The sequence below is a fragment of the Protobothrops mucrosquamatus genome, unplaced genomic scaffold, assembly GCF_001527695.2.
Source record: "Protobothrops mucrosquamatus isolate PMUCROS unplaced genomic scaffold, P.Mucros_1.0 scaffold_38, whole genome shotgun sequence".
Classification (NCBI taxonomy): domain Eukaryota; kingdom Metazoa; phylum Chordata; class Lepidosauria; order Squamata; family Viperidae; genus Protobothrops; species Protobothrops mucrosquamatus.
The window spans coordinates 339,066-356,828 of NW_015386114.1; the positions used below are offsets into that span (position 1 = coordinate 339,066).

At 40.6% G+C, this 17,763-nt stretch overlaps 1 protein-coding gene across 1 annotated transcript; it reads right to left on the reverse strand.

Annotated features, from left to right (window-relative positions):
- Positions 1-9,764: 9,764 nt before the first annotated feature.
- On the reverse strand, positions 9,765-15,803 carry MLYCD (malonyl-CoA decarboxylase). Its single transcript, XM_015810480.1, has 4 exons — positions 15,678-15,803; positions 15,349-15,505; positions 14,989-15,138; positions 9,765-11,841 (listed from the first exon to the last, which is right to left on the reverse strand). Exons 1-4 carry the CDS (start codon positions 15,785-15,787, stop codon positions 11,308-11,310), a joined length of 951 nt encoding a protein of 316 aa, XP_015665966.1. The 5' UTR covers positions 15,788-15,803; the 3' UTR covers positions 9,765-11,307.
- Between the last annotated feature and the right edge of the window lie 1,960 nt (positions 15,804-17,763).

Here is a 17,763-nt window from a genome sequence, read left to right on the forward strand (position 1 = left end):
CAAGCAAGAACAAAAAAAAAACCACCACCAAATGCGGGGGGAGGGGGGGCTATTTAGCTGCCTTCTTCAAGCCTCGCAAGTTATGTTGGCCATTATTCCTTATAATAGCCCTGGGAAAGAAATGTGCGCTGAAGACAGAAAACAAAGTTAGCAATGATTTTTCAGTCATGAAGCTTCCTTCGGGGATCAGTTATAAAAGCCGAAAGGCAGCTCGCAAGAAAGGAAGTAGAAGACAAAACTGTCTAATTGTATCTGTAGAGACAAACTAGGCTTGTGGATGAGAAAAAGCTAATGGAAAAGACACATTTAAAGCACCATGTTAATTGAGGCTCTCGGATCTTGGTTCGGGGCACAAGGAATAGAGCTGGAAGGGACCTTGGAGGTCTTCTAGTCCAACCCCCTGCTCAAGCAGGAGAGCCTATACCATTCTAGACAAGTGGCTGCCCAATCTCTTCATAAAAATCTTCAACTTCTGGAAGCAAGCCGTTCCACTGGTTAATTGTACTCACTGTTAGGAAGTTTCTCCTTAATTCCAAGTTGCTTCTCTCTTTGATTAGTTTCCATCCGTTATTTCTTGTCCTGCCTTCAGGTGTTTTGGAAAATAAATTGACTCCCTCTTCTTTGGGGCAGCCCCTCAAATACTGGAATACTGCTATCACGTCACCCCTAGTCCTTCTTTTCTCTGGACTAGCCATACCCAATTCTTGCAACCGTTCTTCATATGTTTTAAGTCTCCAGGCCTTTAGTCATCTCCGTGGCTCTTCTCTGCACTTTTTCCAAAGTCTCAACATCATTTTTGTACTGTGGCGACCAAAACTGGATGCTGTATTCCAGGTGTGGTCTTACCAAGGCATTATTATAAAGTGGTACTTAACACTTCATGTGATCTTGAATTCTATTAATGCAGCCTAAGACTGAGTTAACTTTCTACGTCATCCACTCATCCATTTCACTGGACATACTAGAGAGTCCTCAAATTAAAAAAAAAAGATAAATGATTGAGAGAGCAAGCAAATAAATAAATAAATAAATAAATAAATAAATAAATAAGGCTAATAAGCTCAAGTGCTCAGATTAAACCAGCTTTCAAAGGTCACCAGCAATTGCCTGTTTCTGAAGCCATCCGTAGACTTCTGTCTACAAGCAGATGTCTGAGCTCTAGCACAAGGGAACAAGGCAGCCTTGCCAGATATGTACCCTCCTCCTCCCTTTTGCCCTCCAAAATTATGAGCAACTAATCCCCTGTAATCCAATTAGAAAGGATCAGCAAAATGCTGAACTCAAGAGTATGGCTCTCAAAAGGAACAAGCAGCACTCGTGTTCAAAATTTGGCGATGACGCTGCATCACTGGGGTTTTCCAGTAGGCAAAGGCCCTTTGTACCTGCGTGGGATTCGAATGGAAAGGATGGTTTTGAACCTCGCCCAGGTGTGAACCAGGCGCTGGCAAATGGAAGGACCACCAAGGACAGTCTTTGGGGGGGGATGGTGCAGCCACGTTGAACTCCAGTCCTAAGAGGGTTCATTAGGAGAGGCCAGAATGATGCAGACAACTGGACTCGTGAACATCTTTCCTACTCTGCAACTCTTACTCCACAACATCGTAAACAACACTTTCATTTAGGATCTCATCCATCACTGTTCAGCCAGGGAGTCTGTATGGAGAAGAGTCTTGGTTCCAAGACAATTTTATGGAGACGGTCCTTGGATCATGGACAGTTTTATAGAGAAGGACCCTGGTTCAGGGGCAACATCCCAAAGACTGGCTGAGACCAGTAGCACTGTCATTTCTCAGCCTCAAGCTACATTTGGTGGAAGATAAAGCCTGGCCAAAAAAAACAAACAGGGAGAGAAGGAATCGATTGATCAAATACTTTGATTGCCTCAGTTTCCTTTCACACCTCCCAGACTTTGACAGTTTTAAGAATGCGGAAGGCAGCTACGTTGCGGCACCTTCTGTGTTACAAATTCTAAATTGGCACAGCATCAAGAGCTAGACGGGATAATATTAATACGCCGTTTAAATCCTTTAAGTAGATTAAGAGGAATTATATTCCCCACCCCCACCCCCGAGAACAGAAAACACAAACAGGTGTCAGGTTGCACCTTTTTTCTCATAAGGTCCAAATTAAAGTCCAAACAAATAGGGAAGGAAGAAAACAAAAAAAAGAGGATGATATAAGCTTTCAAACATATGCTGATTGGCCCCCCAAATATGGAAGCAAAATCAGCTCTAAGAGGAAAATAAGGACTTCATAAATTCCCCAGCTTAAGGGATTTTTGTTGCTGCTGCTGCTGCTGTTGTCTCTCCTGCTACAGTTAATTGTATTAATGGAGGAAAACAGCAAATTGCAAGGGGTTTTTTTCCGGTTTATTGGGAAAGAGCTTAGGAAGGAATTAACCTTTCCCATGAAGCTCTTTTTCTCATTTCACTCATCCCCAAAGTGCTGAACTAGGTGCCGGCGGTAAAATACCTAACCAAAGACTGAAGCTCTTAGTACGCATAATAATGTGACAGGAAGAAAAAATGAATATTAATACAGCCAGTCTTCAGTTTATGACCACAAATGAGCCCAAAATTTATGTTGCTAAGTGAGACTTTTGTTAAGTGAACTTTGCCCCATTTTACGACTGTTGAAGTGAGCTGTGCGGTTCACAAAATATAGTTCCCATATGCCTATGTGATAAATGATTCAGTAAGTCTTGGTTTGGCTTCCTTACCTTGGCCATATTTAATAGTCCGATGCTCCAAAGCATCTGAAGACAGGATGAGAAGCAACAGATGGAAACTAATCTAGGAGAGAAGCAACCTAGAACTAAGGAGGAATGTCCTGACAGAATAATTAACCAGTGGAACGACTTGCCACCAGACGTTGTGGGTGCTCGGTCACTGGCGGTTTTTAAGAAGAGATTGGAACAACCATTTGTCTGAAATGGGATAGGCTTTCCAGTCTGAGCAGGGGGCTGGACTAGAAGACCTCCAAGGTCCCTTCCAACTTATTCTGATGTCTCCTGCCTACCTTAATACATTTTATGTCACTTTTGTACACCTCTGTGTATGTTGGCGTATAAACACAAAACTAAGACTCACTGTGATGAAATAAAATTTTTAAAAAAATTACCTAGTTGAAGCAGCTCTTTTAATTCCAGCTCCAATTCTTTTTCTTTCTCTATTTTTTCTTATTTTTGCATTCCATGAGGATTTCCAGGTGCTGCAAGCATGGAGCAAATTTGTCAGCTCATCAAGTTCCTGATCGTCGCTGATCATATAGAGGCGCAGGGTGTATTAAGAGCAAGCCAACAGCTGGTAAATTTTGCAGGTAAAGTCCCTGGGAATTTGCAATCATATAAGCATAAAAGGGTATTTATTTCTTGAATGAAATGGGGAGAGAAACATCAGCTGCACAAACAGGTTTGCGTTTTTTCTTTTTTCTTTTTAGTATTTGGGGAAAGCGCAGAAAGTTTCTTGGCCCCGGTGAAGCGCGAGAAAAGAAATTTAAATTTTAAGAATTTTCAAAAGGGTTATCACCTCTTGAATTTTTGATGGAAGCAAAGAAATGTTTGAATTTTCTTCTCCCTCACACACATCCCATTCCCCAATATCTCTATCATTGTTTCTAGAATGATTAGCAGCAAATTTGCAGCCTGGATGCAAAGGATCTTCTCGTGGCTTAAGACCATGAATTGATCATTTGTAAGCGTGGGTTAAATTACGGATGGTTTTGTGGTGACAAGAGGCTTTATAAATACAGTACATTCACCCCACCCACCCACTCATTTACACATGCCTGGTGGTGTCCCACTATTGCCAGGATTCCTGACAAATGAATACAGTAAAATCACACCACTTGAAGCGGCGATGGATAATTCAGTCATCGGCAAGAATCACATATGAGACAGGAAGGCTACAGGTATATATTTTATTTAGTATTCCCTCAGTGACCTTTGCTGCCTTATTCTAACTAATCTCAGTAATTCTTACAATGCATTCTTACAATGCAGGTAGTCCTCACCTTACAAGAATTGTGACTGAAGTTACAGCAGCACTGAGAAAAAGGGACTTATGACCGTTTTTCACACTTTACGACGGTTGCAGCATCCCCATAGCGACATGATCAAAATTGAGATGCTTGGCGACTGGTTCATATTTATGACGGTCACAGTGTCCCGGGGTCATGGAATCCCCTTTTGCAACCTTCTGACAAGCCAATCCAATGGGAAAACCAGATTCATTTAACAATTATGCTACTAATTTAACAACTGGCATGAAAAGTCGTAAAATGGGCAACATTCACTTAAGTGTTTCACTTAACAACACAATATTGGGGGCTCAGTTGTGATCATAAGTCAAGGACTGCCTGTAGTTCCAGATGGTTTAATTAGAAAACAAAAAGGCAAGCTAACATGTAATATGGCAGCGCATCAACCTCACCTGTTCTCTTAAGTTCCACGCCATGTGGAACTAAATGTGGTTGGTTTTTTTCCTTGCTAGGTGACGTACAAAAACTTAAACCCTGGTTAGCAGTGTGATCCCAAGTTAGCAGTTTGCTCAAAATCCAACTTTGTTAATGAAATCTGCCCTCTAGCAAGCATGCAGGTTTACAATTTCATTTCAGAAATCTACACTTGGCCATGATCTTTAATCTAATTTAGAGACTGGTTGAGGAAGAAAGGCGATACGCCTGCTACCAATTTGGGAGAATACTAAAGTGACACATAATTAAGAAAAGATAAGTTTCTGCAGCAGTGTGGTGAATGTTCCAGCTGGGCTTTGCAAAATGCTAATTGCCCAAGCGATCTTCGTTTTCTCATCCCCACCCTTTTTTCTTTTAAAGGAGGAAAGGTTTTACTCAAAGCAAGTGTTGCTGTTAAATACCGGAAGCAGGAAATCCACCCTGATCAAACCAAGGACCTGCGTAGAGCAACACTTTCTCACAGCAGCCAAGGAGAAAGTTATTATTAAATGTATATACTTATGGAAGGAAACCGATAGTATGATACGAAAGCAAACCCCACTCCCTTCCAGCACTGATGATGGTACTTAGTGTGGTAAGGAAACGTCTGCAAGAAAATAACCAAGCACAGAGAGCACCAAGGACTCCATAGACCTCTTCCTCCTCCCCTTCTCCTTCCTCCACTTCATAAACCCCACTCTCTTTTAGCACTGATGATGTTACCTAGTGTGGTAATGAAACGTCTGCAAGAAAAGAACCAAGCTCAGAGAGCACCAAGGACTCCATATGACATGATCACACTACCCAGGTTTGTAGAAGTATGAGGGAGCTTATTAAAGGACTGTGGGTCCTCCCCCCCACCCCAAAATCACCAAATGAAACTATGTGCAAAGAAAGCATCTTTCCATCCCCAATTGAACAATACAGCTCTCTGGATATTTGGAGACAAACCAAGCAACAGCATTTATCCAGGAGTGTCTCTCGATTTGAACTTAATGGGCCTGGACTCCTTACTTAATTGAACCCTTAGACCTCAATGTGTAAAACACTCACCTGCTCTTGAAAGCATGTCCCATTCAACCCACACGGTAGAACTAATATGTGTGTAAACACCCATACAATTTCCCCGTTTCTTCTTTCAGGCGGGGAAGGGAGACAGAGTTGAACCAAAAAAAATTGAAAACTAATGTTTCCTTTTATCACCTCGGTTCATAATGCCTAATTAAATACATATTTAGATCCTTCAGTTCAGATGCCTAACCATTTTTTTTTACACTCTTCAAAATGTCCCTTCTCGGTTGCTAATTGGAAGGTGAGAAGAGCAGTGGGTCGTTTTTAATGCTCTCTTCCCACATCAAACCACTATTAAGATTCATTTAAGCATTTCTAGAGTCATCTCTTAGCGATTAAGAGCCTGCAACGTACCAAAATTAAACAAGAGCAAAGTGGATATTTTAGCATTAAAAGTGATGGGTGCTAAATTCTTCCCATACACACGATAGTTTCTGGAATTGGACAATGTGAAAAGGTCAAGAAATCTTGACAATTCTTTTTATCAAGAAGGATTTTACTGAGTTTCCAAAGAGACTAATTTCAGGGTTATTGTTGCTATCTACTTTCTGTTATATGTGGGCCTAAAGTTGGTGTGAGTAGCAAGTTCCTCAAAATCAGAAAGTACGGCAATCCATCATCTATCTATCTATCTATCTATCTATCTATCTATCTATCTATCTATCTATCTATCTAATCTTTTATTTATCATCTATTTCTATCATCTATTATCTATTTCTATCTAATCTTTTATCTGTCTGTCTATCTATCCATCTATCTAATCTTTTATTTATCATCTATTTTTATCATCTATTTCTATCTAATCTTTTATCTATCTATCTGTCTGTCTGTCTGTCTGTCTGTCTGTCTGTCTGTCTGTCTGTCTGTCTATCTATCTATCTATCTATTTAATCTTTTATCATCTATCTATCTATCTATCTATCTATCTATCTATCACATCCCCATGTATGCTGGCTGGGGAATTCTGGGAGCTGAAGTCCATAAGTCTTAAAGTTTCCAAGGTTGGACACCCCTGCTTCGGACGATCTGTCCTTGGTGTAGGCAGCTTTTCATGGCTTGGGTATTGATATGGAAGTTAGGGAGACCAATATCCCAAAAGACCTTTTACTTCATCTCAGCTCACTGCCAAATCAGCTCTGCAAAAAGCCAGCAAGCCTTTTCCATCTGCTTAGCCCAGCTTCTCCTTTGCAAACTCCAGATTGCCACCGGACAGCGTGGAAAGATTATTGTGCTTAACCCGGGCTTAACTTAAAGGGGGAGAAAGAGAAGATGTGGTAGACAGACAGGTGCAAAGGGGATATGCAAAGCCTGGGTATGAGTCCAAATCTGTAATTTGATTGTATTTAATGTAGCTACTGTAACCTTTATCCATATTTTTGCTCACTGAACACGTTCAAAGATTTGGTGGGGAAGAGACAGCTTTAAATAAACCCGAATACAATGCAGGGGTTTTTTTTTGTTTTTGTTTTGGTCTTTCTAGAATTTCTGTACACGTCTTTTTCCAAAGGTGAATTTTTTTGTTTGTTGCCCATTTCCCACTGCAGTACATCTAGGCAGGATGAGACATTATTAAAGCACACAAGTGAGACGGGGAGAAAAGAGAGAGAGAGAGAGATTGAAGGGCAAAATTGGCATTAGAAGAATTCTGCTCTTTACAAAATAGGATCAAAATAAGCAAGCTTTTTCCACCCAGCTGAGCCAAATATTACTTAGATGCCCATCAGAGGAGCAGGGTGTCTTGAGTGAAACATATCCAATTTGCAAGATTCCCTTCGTTTTTCCTTCGCTGGGGAAGTTCCCCTCTCACAAACTGAAGCTCAGGCATGCAAAAAGGAAATTGCTCTAATGGAGCTTACAAACCTCCCTACAATCTGTCTAGGACCAGAAGCAGCTCAAACCTAAAATGTTTGTTCTATGCCCCCAACCTCCCAAAATGAAGTTAGATAGACATCAAATTCTACAACTCGCTAGGGGCAATTAGCTGAGAACAACTGGGAGCAGGGATTGTAAAGGCAGGTTATAAGTAATATTTTTACACCCCTCCTATGGAAGCACAAATGTGAGGGTGCACAGATGGAATTACTGAAGCCTACAATGGTGTGCGGAAGAGATTATGGCATTCACTTTTAGTTCTTTTCCACATGTTTTTTTTGTTAGGTTCTCTATTCGGCACCGTGAACTTAAGGAAGGTGGGATGAGATTAGAAGTTGCCCATTGCCCATTATATTCATCCCTCTGTTAGCTATTTGCAAACTGGTGGAGAGCAGTTTCATTATCTGCATTCTGGAAAGTTAGGGTTCCTTGCTTTGAAAGGGGAGGGACAGCCTCAACTGCCTGTATTGTATGTAATTTTAATTAAATATATATATATATATTTATATATATATATATGGAAAACCCCATTTCTGCCCTCTCTGGATTCTGTCATACTACGAAGGGGAAGGGGAATGAGCAAAGGGGTTTTATGGCTCTCACTTCCTTCATTAAAACTTCAAAGGGACTGAATGTGGATCTCATCAAGAGAACTGACCATAACAATATGGCCCATCAGCTTTCATCTACTACTTTCTGAAGTCTCCCTTCTGCCGGTCGAGAGGAAAAGGGGGTGGAAATGTGATGCCTGGGATTGTCGCTGGAAGTACAGCGGGGTGGGGGCTGCTTGGGCACACTTAAAACCTTGAATGGTAGGGGTTAGCCCCTCAGATCCTGTCTAGAACGCCTGCAATCATTTTCTCTTAATAAAGATACCTGTTGGAAGAGATATTCCAAGAGTTCTGTTTTCTTAAGATGTAAAGTGGGGTGGGTCCTTACACAAGGTAGATATTTCAACTCGGAAACTTTTTTCTGCAGCTGCCTCAACTCAAAATTTCAACTCTTATTAAATTCACATATCGTGGATGTGCTATTGATTTCAAGCGGTTTCCTGACACCAAGAGAAAACTTAAAATTTAAGCCTACAGAAAGTCCACGACTTACTACCAGTTGCGTAGCAGCTGTTCGAAGTACTGACGGATATCCCCAGGGTTATTTACAATCCGGTTTTTGAAGTTCCAACCGCTACCCCCGCCACCATCCTTGTGGTTTTGTGATCAAATTTTGGGGTACTTGGCAGCCAGCTCATTTTGGCAGTGTCCCACGGTCATGTGACTGTGCTTTAGCATGTTTTAGCCAGAAAAAAAATATTTACTTCCGATTTCCAATAAAAAGGTACACTGGATCCAATGGATGTGTTTAATGACTGCAGTGTTCGCTTAACAGCTGAGGCAACAGTCATTAAAACTCGAGTGTGGTCACGTGGATGACCTGCTTAATTCTGGGCTGAGTTATGTTTACTAAGTCAAGGACTACCTATAAACTTAAGACCAACAAAAGTCTTGCAACTGCTAAGACAAAATGATAAATATTAACTTTAGCCACACGTAATGTGACCCACTTTCCGTTATGGCACAATCACACTAAGGTGATGGTCTAATTGTGGCGTTATATTGTTCCACGTAAGCATGTTTTAAGCTTTATTGCTCCTGGAGAGACACTACCTCTAGTAATTATACATGTAATTAGTATTCCTATTGTACAGGGGAAAAAACACTTCAGGACTTCAGTTTTAAAGCCTTTAATAATTTTTGAAACTCTTAACTAGATGGGGTTAGAAACCTTTCTGATTACAGGATTGCTTTTTGAAATTTTTTATTCATTTATTTGTAGCTTAATCACTCTGCATAGTGGAGCGCATGAAGAAGTTTTAGACTAAGCCTTTGTTACGGCAATAAAGGTCATACTTTACGCAAAGAAAGAGATTGCACTTACCAATCTCTTCCAGACTGCAACAAAACCAAATTTGGATCAAACATTCCCATCACCAGATACTTTTGGCTCATTTAAGGTCTCTAGCAGAAATGAAAAACATTCTTATTTTAAGAAAAGGGCAAGGATTTCAGATCAGCAGCGGCCATATTATAAAGACGTAGTGTACATAAGAGGTCATTAAGCAAATGCACTGAAGATGCTCATGGTGTGATTTGATGGAAGCCAAATCAAAAGGCTCAGTGGGACCACTTACGCTGAGGCTGTTACACAACACAATTATTTTTGAAACCAGATATTTTTAGCCCAAAACAAGAGTACATAAATTTAGAACTAGTTTTCCGAGAAGAATGGAAAATTATGTTTATTATCTTCAGGAAGACTATTTTGATGCTGGTGTGCGGCAGGTGATGGAGAAAATAAAGATATTCAAAGAGTTTTATTCTGACACTGTTTATTCAGTTTTTAACCAGACATTACTTGTAATCTCTGAGAGGAGGGGGAAAGGCACTTAGGAAGTAATTATGCCATTTTAGTAATCAGCTGAGATGCCCAGCCAGCTAAATATTATAAATTATCATTAATACCAACTGATAAATATAAGCTTTGCACATTGTAGTCCTTCAGTTATTCAATTTCATATAATCTATCTATGAACAAGAAGATAGGGCTGCCAATTGTCCCATTCTAGTTCTGGAACTTCATACTGGGTTTTCTTTTCTGGTTTTGATTTTTCCTTCTGTGGCCAAATATCAAGATTTTCATGCGCTGACAAAACTACCAGCTTTTTCAAGACCCCACCCTGAGTTGAGCATCAAAACTCATTTATTAATTCCCCTTTAATGCTTCTACTCGGTTATGCTTTTGGTTCCCAACAGGTAGGAACATGCAATTTTAATTAGGATATTAATTAAATGTTTCTTTGCTGATGAATGTTACAATGTCTCCTAGTTTAACTTCATAAATCCAATATGCAATTATTCCTGAAAAGAACTAGAGAGACCCCACCAGAATTTAAGGAAATAACTCAGGAACACCCTAAATTTCCTAAGTTAAAACATACACATTAAGGGGAGATATAACAAACTCTCCTCATTTTAAGCCTAATCTCAGCAAACCGCTTGGTCATCTGTAATCCATAGCAGTGATAGAGCCAAGAGAATTGGCTAAAAATGTTAAGGCACAAAACTGTTGAATAATTGTACCACAGGCAAGGGTTCTGTTTGTATGGTAAACCTTAGGTTTTAATGGCCTGTTTCTTGTTTCCTTAAATTGATACATTTTTAAATATTGTTTCCAAAAACTCTGCAACAAACCACATAGGTCTGAATTGTTTTCATTTGTAAACCATTTTTAGCAGCAAATGCTTCCTTCCATGCGGACGTTGCCTCTGTGTTGGAGCCAGACAACACAACATTTCAATGCTTTGTCCAACCAAAGCAGTCAATCATGGTGTCATTTTGTGCAGTGCTCAAGCAGGTGACCTTACCCAAGAATTTAGCACAGCAGAGAAAGGGTGGATAAAAGCAGTTTTTGAATAAGTGTAAAAACATGCTGTTTTGTTTCCCCAGTTGGATGAAAATGTCTTCCTTGCGTGTCCCTTTTTTAGTAACTCTGATATTGATCCCTCTAAGGTCCAAGGGCATTCGGTGGTTCAATAGTGCTGTCAAAGATGCAGATTAAACAAGACTATTGATCTACTGAGAACAAGGGATAACACACTCTTCACAGAAACCACCAACAAGTTGCCACCACTTCTCTGAGGTGAGGTCAACAAGCTTGAGATTCAGCGTGCTAGAAGCACCACAAGAAACCACGTGGTCTTCTTCTCTGGTGACATAAGGCAGTGAGAACTCAAGACAACCAACTGCAGATCCTGAGGAGATCCAGAACAGAGCATACTGGTTCATCAGCAATCCACTTCTTTCTAAGCAGGACCAAGTCAAGATTCCCGTTTAGCCAGAACCGGTATTTGCTCGCTCAAAGTTTGCTGTTCTGCTGAAACTGGGACACCAAGGAGAGAACCTGCTCAGAAGCTTTGATCTGCTTAGTGCCACGATAGGTGGCGCTGTTGGCCATCGTGTCCTCCAAGAAGTAGCGATAGTTGACCATCAGGCCACAGGAGGCCGTCATGCCACGGGGACTGGTGTCTGCCATCCAGTTCAGGCGCCATAACACCGCACCGTTCTGAAGGTGGAAGTTCGCCACTGGGTTGAGCGCGTAGCCGCGGTGCTTCTCTCCGTAGAGATACCAGGCGCAAAGCCTCATAAGGGGCTGCTCTAAGACCCGAACCAGCTTTTCTGATTTCACCCACCCGTTGTTCGCGAAAAGGCGCTTCAGTTTTTCAGCAGCGGGGTCTCCCGTGATCTCAGAAATTTCTCGCAACTCGGGATCTGTGAAAGGCTTTCCCCAGCCCAGTTCATTGGATTGGGAGCACAGCAGCCCAATGAGCCACTTGGTGAATCCCGGAATGGGAGACAAGGTGGAGAAGACTTGGATCTGAGGAAATTCAACCTGAGGATTTTCAAGGTGTTCAAAACACACACACACAAAAAAAAAAAAAACCAAGAGATTTGGGATATGGCTGAATGAGGATAAAATAATCACAACAACAATACCAAACATTTAAAGCAGCAAGCACAAACAGGTTTGAGATGAGGCTATTTTCATCAGCAGATTATTGTTGCATGCATTTCATAACTTCATTTCAGAACCTGGGGAGATACACCTACTGCAGAAGTAAAACATTTCAGCTTAGGAAAATTCTTCATTTCTGGCCAATAAAATACCATCTGCCCAGATACTATACTTGCAATGTGAGAAGCAATAAAACTACCTACAAAGCATCTCTAAAGCTTTGATTAACCATTTTTTCACTGGTACTAGATGTACTTTCAAGGATTTTTAATTTTTGTTGGGCCCTGGAAAACCTGTAGAGACACAGATTTGTTCAGCAGATAAAATCCTCCCCCACCCATTTCTAGCACTTCAATTTTAACAACTGAGCAGCTGAACAGCTGTAATACTCAGTTATCTTTCCAGAAACAGATGTTGTCTTTATTTGGCCCTTTTTTTCTTAAAATTTAGGAAATAAATTTGCAACCTTAACATGGATCTTATATTTGAGGAACCCAAGGCAATTTGGCCTCCAGTGTTAATTACAGTGATCATCTAATAGTAAGAAATGCATTTCCTTGTTCCACTTGAGTCTTTTCTCAAACCTTTTCCAATCAGAAAGCTTTAAAAAATAATGTATAGGCATCTTTAAAATGTGAGGGGTTCAACTTCTAAATTGCATTTTTTTTGCCATCTAAAAAAAGGACATTTTACATAAAAAAAAGGCAGACACCAGTAGATTGGCCTGGATGACTCAAGGACACTGTGCCAAAATCCCTATTCTTCACAAGTCCATAAGCTGCTGGAAAAAATTTTTAGTACTGCATAAAATCAACACGTTGGCCACATATTATCCTAAGCTATTATGTGGTTTGTTTGTTTTTAGCTTCTAAAATATGTGAATTCACTCATTACAGTTTAGTTTTCTGTGTGAACCAATCCATTATAGCTTGTTTAACAAATGGTGTTTAAAAAAAAACCCTGGCTTTGTGTGTATGTGAACTTAAGCTTACCTGTTATGTACAATGTGGGTGGCAAATGATGGGGCATTTGTGTTATTCGTGAAACACAGAGACCAAATATACTAGCATCTTTAAAAGGGTAGACAAAACATTGTCTTGATTAGCAATAAGCTCATCAGCAGCCCCAGAACAAATCAGATTTACTGCTGATCTTAAGAGGTGCTTTTGCGACACAGGTAGTCCTCGACTTATGATCACAATCAAGCCCAAACATTTCTGTCGCTGAGAATTTGTTACATGAGTTTTATCCCGTTTTACGACCTTTCTCGCCACAGCTGTAAAGTGAATCACTGCAGTTTTTAACCCAGTAACATGGCTGTTATGCGAATCTGGCTTCCCCATTGACTCTTGCTTGTCAAAAGGTCGCAAAAGGGGGTCAACGTGACTCTTGGACACTGCAACCATCATAAATACGAGTCAGTTGCCAATTGAATTTTGATCACGTGACCGTGGGGATGCTTCAACGGTTGTAAGTGTGAGAAATGATCCTAAGTCACTTTCTTCAGTGCCGTTGTAACTTCAAACAGTCACTAAATGCACTGTTGTAAGTTGAGGACTGCCTGTATAATGGTGCTCATTGGAGACCCAGACAGAAATAAAAACTGTATTAAAGGAGATATTATTGCCACGGCCAAATCTATTCTTTCAGCAATCTGACTGGTATCAATATCCTGTTAAAGACACAGTATTCACAAGTATTCTGATTCCCGTTTTAGGTTTTCCTCATTCGGTTTCCGAAGGTCAAACTACAGCTCAAACCTAAAAGAGTTAAGATCTGAATCGCTGCAGTTCAAAAGCCCAGAGCCTGTCTCGTTGCAGTCTGATCTATCCGTGACAGCAATAATATAACATGTTCTTTTTCTGGGGAAATTAAAAGTTACAGAAGCTTGAAATTAAGTGATTTGGAATTAATCAAATAGATGAGGGAAAACAAAGCAAATAATGATATATCTTATTTTCCCCACATTGTTTATTCCCCAAAGGATATTTGAGATTCAACCGTGAGAAATGTATTACAATACATTAATATCTAAGGGAATGAACCCCAGCAAATGGAGCAGTACCAAGTAATTTAGTTTGGTATTTAAATGAGTAGGCTGCACTTTTAATAAAGCAAATGCTAAAGCGCCTGCCTCGAAACTAAAGTTTAACAAAATGTGTTCTCCCTTTGGACCCATGTTAAGTAAACAACCCACAATCTTCCACAACCATTTGCGAGTGGTGTCATTCAAGCCCTAATAAGACGGTTCAAAAGTCACCCCCAAAAGATTTTCACATGCAATGATCACATGTTAAGATTTTTGGACAGGAACTTCCTGTGCTGTGAGATGGTATTCCTAACCCCTCCCCAAAGCTGTGTACATTGTGTATACAAGTCTCTAATGTTACCCAATTCCTTTTGGTTAAGGAGTGGGATAATATTAACAAATTACCTCAGACTAGAAGAACTCCAAGGTCCCTTCTAACTCTGTTATTCTGTTATTCCACAGGACTGGAAGATTGAGACCTAAGTTCTACCCTCCCACTGAGCTAGAGGACTCAATTGTCTGACTTGGTTTAAGGCAGACCTGGGCATTTTACTAGGCCACATCTGACCCTTTGGCTATCCCGGTTCGGCCCACATGAGATCACTGGAAATTAAAAAATGTAAATAGGTGTACGTCATGCACACAATACAACTGCATTGCTTTTATTCTGAAGGCAACTTTTTTCTCCCAATTTATGTATATCCGTGCATGCAAGTTTGCCTATATACCTTCACAATAATACGTTGGTCCTATTGGTTCGATCCTCCACAATGGTCCCAGGGGGAAAATTAATTGCCCACTACTGGTTTAAGGAAACTGCATTTTTTTGTGTTGTATTTAAAATGCAAAAGCAAAGGGAGGGAGGGAGGGGGGAGGAGGAAGGAAGGAAGGAAGGAAGGAAGGAAGGAAGGAAGGAAGGAAGGAAGGAAGGAAGGAAGGAAGGAAGGGGAATAAATTAAATTAAATTCCAGGGCAACATCCTTTTTTGTACCTACTTGCAGTTCTTTGACAACCCGCTTGATGAGGTACGTCCCAAGCTCCACGCCCTGCAGGCCCTGCTGGGTCAAACTGATTGAGTAGAAAATTGCAGTGGTAATTCTGTCCAAATCTTCTGCTTCTTGCAAGGGAGGCTCTTTTACTATGGCCTAGAGAAAGATTAAGATAATGAACAACGGCCATCTGGGTTCGAATTCAAGCAGACTCACATTCCACAGCCCAACATTCACAGCAGAGGGAAAGATTTGTTCAAACACTCATCTCGGCTCCGACTGTCAACGGAGCACTTGCTCTCTCTCTCTCTCTCTCTCTCTCTCTCGTGAGTTGCTTTACACCCGAGTAAAGCTAAAGAACGGTACCTGGATAGTGCTGGATATTTCGTCCGTAAGTGCAACGTGCAAAATGACCAGGGGTTCTCCAGGTATTGCACAGTGGGCGAAATAGTAACACCTTCTGTAGGACCCAACACGGCGCTTCATATCCATCCAATTTCGAACAGGGTGCACAGCTTCGCTACTAAAAAAATAAAAGAGGATAGAAGGTTGCAGGTTTTGCTGCTCTTTTAAACTAAGGTTATCCATGGACAATCCAAAGAGCAACATAACCTTGATGATGTACATGTGTCAGGTGGCACTAGATGGTTTTAACTTGGGGAAATGCCACACAGCTCAGCAATCTTTGCACTTACTCGCTAATCTTCTGAAGAATCTCGCAGGGAGACTGCCATGTAACCCGTTCCAAGTTTAAGAATCCAGTGGAAAACCATTCAGACAACATGTTCTTTAGTACTCCATTCATTTCCTACAAACAGAGAAGTTATTAAGGCTTCAGCAGCAGGGGAGGTCTGCTCTTGGGTATCTGAGAGGTCTCCTCACACAACATCAAGCTCAACTCAATCTAAAAGTTGTTGGGGAAGGCTTGCAGAGAATCCAATCTACACCTTTTACTTCATAATAGCACCAGATCTCTAGAATATAAAAGACCTCAGAAGCATTTCTACTGCAGCTGCTAAATTTTAAAAGAATGGCAGAGTTTCATTCTCTAACATTGCCTTGTCATATGCATTAGTTTAAAAATAATTCATGTATATTTTTTTTAAAAAAATTACTAGTGTCTATGCACAGATGTGGGAGACACAAATATAAGATCTAATCTGAACAGCCTAAGCCAACTGATGAACAAAGAATAATTAAGAGTCCTTGTTGCTAAGATTTTACAAGTTACACTTCCTTATTCCATGACCATATTGCTAGCAGAGATGTTATAGTTATTCATTCCTGAAACCATCAGAGGCTGAACTGTTTGCAAATTGGTTGGAAGTGGAATGGAATAAACAGTTTTTGCATTCATCTTCCATTCATCTCAGTTTAAGCAAGCAAACATAAAATGACTTGCTGTTATTGTTTTAGAAAACAGCAACTTCACATTAGATTGACAAATGTCCCATTGAAGAAAAGTAACTCAAGTCAACCTCCCCTTTTAAGAGGTTTACTGGAAATAAAAAGTGTATTAACATTTTCATGGACTGTGATCTCAGAACAATCTGAGTGAAGCAGAAATATCTGTGGCAATACTTTTACTAAACCAAACAGAAGCGTTAAACAAAATATACTAGACAGCTTTCTTCACCAAAAGATTTATCTCAAAAAATTCAAAATAAAGGGTTTTATATCATAAAAGCATGCTACCGTGTCCTCTAACTTGCTATACTATAGTATTAGATTTGTACACTGCCTCCAACTATTTATGGTTGATCATAAACTAGAAAGGAACGTAACTAGGTTATGTTCTAACCTTCTGGGTTAGAAGAGACAGTTTAAAGGTGGCTTAAAGGCTGAGAGCAAAATAGAGGCATTTAAACTATGGTGCTGGAGAAGACTCCTGCGAGTCCCCTGGACTGCAAGGCGATCAAACCAGTCAGTTCTAGAGGACATCAACCCTGACTACTCTTTAGAACGCCAGATCCTGAAGTTGAAACTCAAGTACTTTGGCCACCTAATGAGAAGGAAGGACTCACTGGAGAAGGGCCTAATGCTGGGAAAGATGGAGGGCAATAGAAGAAGGGGACGACAGAGAATGAGATGGCTGGAGGGAGTCACTGAAGCAGTAGGCATGAGCTTAAATGGACTCCAGAAGATGGTAGAGAACAGGAAGGCCTGGAGGAACGTTGTCCATGGGATCGTGATGGGTCGGACACGACTTCGCAACTAACATACATTGTCTATCTCTGAAGCCTGCCTTTCTCAGAAAATTTGCAATTCTTGTAGATTTTCACCTCTCTTGACACGGGGGAAGGAGAGTTCCTTATGTCTTTCTTGGTGAATTCTCTCGCTGAAGTGTTCCCTAGAACCGAGGTCCCCAACCTTGGCCATTTTATGACTTGTGGACTTCCAACTCCCAGAATTCCTCAGCCAGCATGGTAGCTGAGGAATTCTGGAAGTTGAAGTCCACAAGTCATAAAGTGGCCAAGGTTGGGGACCCCTGCCCTAGAATTTCCAAAATCTTGCCTGACTCACAAAGCCCTAGCTGCTTGGTTAAATGTGAGGACCCGAGACCAGCATATTCCTGTGCTGTCCACGTTTTATGACTACTTTAACCACATAGGCACTTAAGAGCTTTACAGGCAATGAGATTTTTAAAAGGGCTTAGAGGGACATCATGCCTAGAAAGAAAAGCAAGGTCTCCTTGACACATTAAAAATAGATTTTCCTCCAGGATGCCCAGATACACTTTCTGTCTACTTTTTTAAAAAATTCTTTTTTAGTAGATATTCC